The sequence below is a fragment of the Protobothrops mucrosquamatus genome, unplaced genomic scaffold (assembly GCF_001527695.2).
Source record: "Protobothrops mucrosquamatus isolate PMUCROS unplaced genomic scaffold, P.Mucros_1.0 scaffold6591, whole genome shotgun sequence".
Classification (NCBI taxonomy): Eukaryota; Metazoa; Chordata; class Lepidosauria; order Squamata; family Viperidae; genus Protobothrops; species Protobothrops mucrosquamatus.
Window position 1 is genome coordinate 14856 of NW_015392414.1, and position 3521 is coordinate 18376.

At 56.1% G+C, this 3521-nt stretch overlaps 1 protein-coding gene across 1 annotated transcript in view; it reads right to left on the reverse strand.

The window, feature by feature from the left end:
* The window catches only part of LOC107300292 (HLA class II histocompatibility antigen, DRB1-9 beta chain-like), a gene marked incomplete at its 5' end in the record, with an annotated part of 5971 nt that extends 5062 nt beyond the window's left edge, over nt 1–909 (reverse strand). Inside the window, 2 exons of the mRNA XM_015829628.1 lie at nt 201–223; nt 637–909. Of these exons, the coding sequence (XP_015685114.1) occupies nt 201–223; nt 637–909 (296 nt within the window). The remainder of the gene's footprint in view (nt 1–200; nt 224–636) is intronic.
* Between the last annotated feature and the right edge of the window lie 2612 nt (nt 910–3521).

Below are 3521 nucleotides of genomic sequence, written 5' to 3' on the forward strand. Positions count from 1 at the left end.
CTGGAAAGAATTTTTTCTGGGCAGGGGGAACTTGGGACCTTGGGAAGGGAAGGAAGATGATGGGACTGATGGGAAGGAGGGGAATCTATTTCTTCCTTTGTGATTGTTTCATTGTCATCGTTGTAGAATTTCAAACTTTTTAACTGTAATTTAATTTTAAAGCTTATTTGTTATACATTTTTATTTAGGGGTGATGTTACATTGTATGGCATCCAGATCCCCACTTTAAGGGAGGTGAAGGGATTAGGAGTATCAATAAATAGCAATAAGTACCAATAAATAAATTTCGTAGATCGGAGAGCACAGAATACATAAGATATGATGATAACCTTTATTGTCATTTTTTTACTGTGGGCACAATGGCACAGATCAAAAATGAAACTTAGTTGCCCGCTCTCAAAGTGAAAGACGTACATGACACACCCTAAAAACATACTATGTACAACATATGTATAGACCCACACCCCTACATATACATAATAAATATTAAATACTGTCCATCTTGAGTATATAACGGAAGGAGGAAGCTTGAGAGGGGCAAATCTTTCTCCGGGAGAGTCCTAATAAATGAAATGAAAAGGGGGGTGTCCCTGCATTTTCCCCCTCCCCCCATGGAACTCCCCCTCCCCCACTCACCTCTCCGGCCAACCACAGAATCTCTCTGGAAACCCTCGTAGTTGTGTCGGCAGAAGCGATTCACTTCGCCCTTCCGGTACTGCAGCTCGTGCTTATCTCTGTTCAAAGCCTCCGCCTCCCCCTTCCCCAACGCCGTGACGGCCTCGTACTCCCCGCGGGCGCTGTCGAAGCGGAGGATCTCCTGCCGGTCGTAGAAGGTCCTGTGCAGGTATCGCACCCGCCGCGTCCCGTTGAGAAAGCGGCACTCGAACTTCCACTGGACCAGGAAATGGGCTGCGGGGAGGAGGAGGAGGAGGAGGAAGAGCGTCAGGAGGGACTCCAGGGCCCATGGTTCCCAGCCTCCCCTCGAGGAGGGACCCAGGCTTGTCAGAGGCGGGGAGGGGAACCTGCCGGGAGAGGCTACCGGAAGGCGCCCCCTGGAGGAGGGTTGGGGAACTGTCGGTCCCAGCGGGATTCCCTTCACTTGGTGGGGGTCTGGAGGGGGGAGGAAAATGAGGGAGGGGAGGAGCTTCCCGAGGGACCGCCTCCTTCTCCCGAGGGTGGAAAAAGGCAGGCAGAAGTTCAGCTGGTCCAGCACTCGGCCTAACTGTCTGCAGGGAACGTTGGATCCCGGTGGGGCCTCTTTGCCCCCCCCCAAAAAAGGCAGGACTTATGCGGGGATGGAAGAGACCCCCACCCCCCAGGAAGTCTCTGGGCTGGAGGGAAAGTAAGATCCTCTCCCTCTTCCTTTGGGGGATCATAAGGGGAGAGGGGGTCACAATAAGGATTCCTACACCCATGCTTCTGGGCTGTCCCCGCCCTTCAAGCCCCCCCTTCCCGTTTCCTCTTCCCCCCATCTTCAGCCCCACAAGGTGCCTTTGGATGATTTCCGTGGCCTCTTTCCTGTCCCCCTCCCTAATAGACGCCCCTGCAGCCTCCCCAAGGCCACCTGAAAGGGAGGAGCTCCAGCCCCCTTCACTAAAGGGGCAGTTTGGAGGAGCAACTCAGACCCCCCCAATGTCCCTCCCAATAGAAGCAGAGAAGGTGAGGGAGGGGAAAATTTTCAGTCTTGGAGGCTGCATCTTTAGAGGGGTGTCTGGGGGGGGGTTGTAGACTTCCTTTTGCACCCCTCCCATGAATCTGAACTACAGTCCCCCTTTCTCTCTGTGCCTGGAGGGGTGGACTAGATGCCCCTTTAAGCTCCCTTAAGGCCCCCCATGAGGAGTCCAGGCTGGGTCAGCGGAGACTTTGGAAGGGCCAAGGGGAGCCAGGGGGGGTCTCTCCGGAGAGTCTCCCCCCTCCTGGTCTCGCTTGGCCCAAAGGGGCTTTTCCAAAAGGCAGCTGGACTTTCCTGGGTTTTCCCTTGAAGACATTTCGCTTCTCCTCCCAGAAGCTTCTTCAGTTCTGACTGAATGGTGGAGGGTGGAAGGACGGACATTCCTTGGGGTCATTTTGAAAGCCGGTCACTGGTTCTCTGAGGGGCCTTGCGGACCCCCATGGGTTTATCTGGGCCCTCAGAGTCCCCTGAATTGGGGGGGCAAAGGGGTGGGGAGCCTTCCTGGGGCTGCTGAAAGAACCCCGTTGTAGGCAGAAGATAGGGGGTCCTTTCCCTCCCCCTCTGTTGAGGGAGGGCTGCTCAATTTTGATCTAGACGGCTTGGGGGGCCGTGGATCCTGGGGAGAAGGGAACCCCCAGATTCCCTAGTTATCCCCCAAATTTTCCTTCCCACCAAATTAACTCCTACTGGCTGCCTTTGCGTGATTTGGGGATTCAGCCCTCTTTTCTGTCACCCTGCAGCCCCCCAAGACCGCCTCAAAGGGAGGGTCTCCAGCCCCCCTCACCAAAGAAATCGTTTTGAGTAGCCAATTTAGGGAAGCAATTCAGACCCTACCCAATCTCCTTCTCCCTCAGTTCCCCCCTCCCCTCCAGGTCCTGATTCAGCAATGGGGGAATATGGGGTGGGGATTCTGGGTCTCCTCCCCAAATTCAGAGTCTCCCCCAAGAAATAATCCAGCTCAACTCTCCCCTCCTCTTAAAAAAATGGAGGTTCAGAAGAAAAACTGAGATTGCAAAAACACTTTTGCCAAAAAAAAACCCCTCTTTTTCTTATACATTTGATGGCATTTGTGAATTCAGGTCTGAAAGTGCCTCAGTTTCCCTCTTACACTTTCGGTTTCGGTCTGCTTTCTCTTTCAGTGCAAGAAACTTCGGGGCTCAGGCGCTAATTCTGGGTCCTCGAGGTCCCCCTCCCACCCAGCCACGGGGGGGGGCGAGAGAGGGGTCAGGCTGACTCTTATCCCACATCGGCTGCCTTCCCGGGACCCCCGCCCACCTCGGCCACAACCAGGGAAGGGGGGATCCCTATTCTCCTGCGGGGGGGGGAATGAGGCGAGGGAGGGGCGGAGACCACGCGGAGATCGAGGCTCCTGCAGTCTCCCGCCCCTCTTGCCCTCGACCCCTTTTCCCACTACTGGGGTCCCAGCCCCTTTCTTCCCCCCTTCCCAGGAGCACTGACGGCCCCTCCCGGCCCCTCTCCTCCCCCTACGAGCCCCCTCCTTACCGGGCGTCTCCTTCCCCCCTTCGCTTCCGGGGATCCGGGCCAGCGCCCCCACCAGCAACAAAAGAGGGACCCCAACAGAGCCCATGGATGCCGCCCCACCAGCGCCCCCAGAGAGAGGGGAGAGAGACGCGGAGGCTCCCAGCCCCAGAGGTGGAATCGGTGGATCTGGCTTGGGGGGCTTTTCCCTCGAACTTCGGAATTGGGAGGGCCCAGAAAAGCGGAGGGACCAATGGGAATTCTCCCTTCTGCATCGTCATCGGTCTCCGGGCAGAGCCTCCCTTGAGTTCATCCACAAGAGGAGATAGTGCGAAGCCGAGAGAGAAGCGGAGAAAGTTGGGAGGGGGGG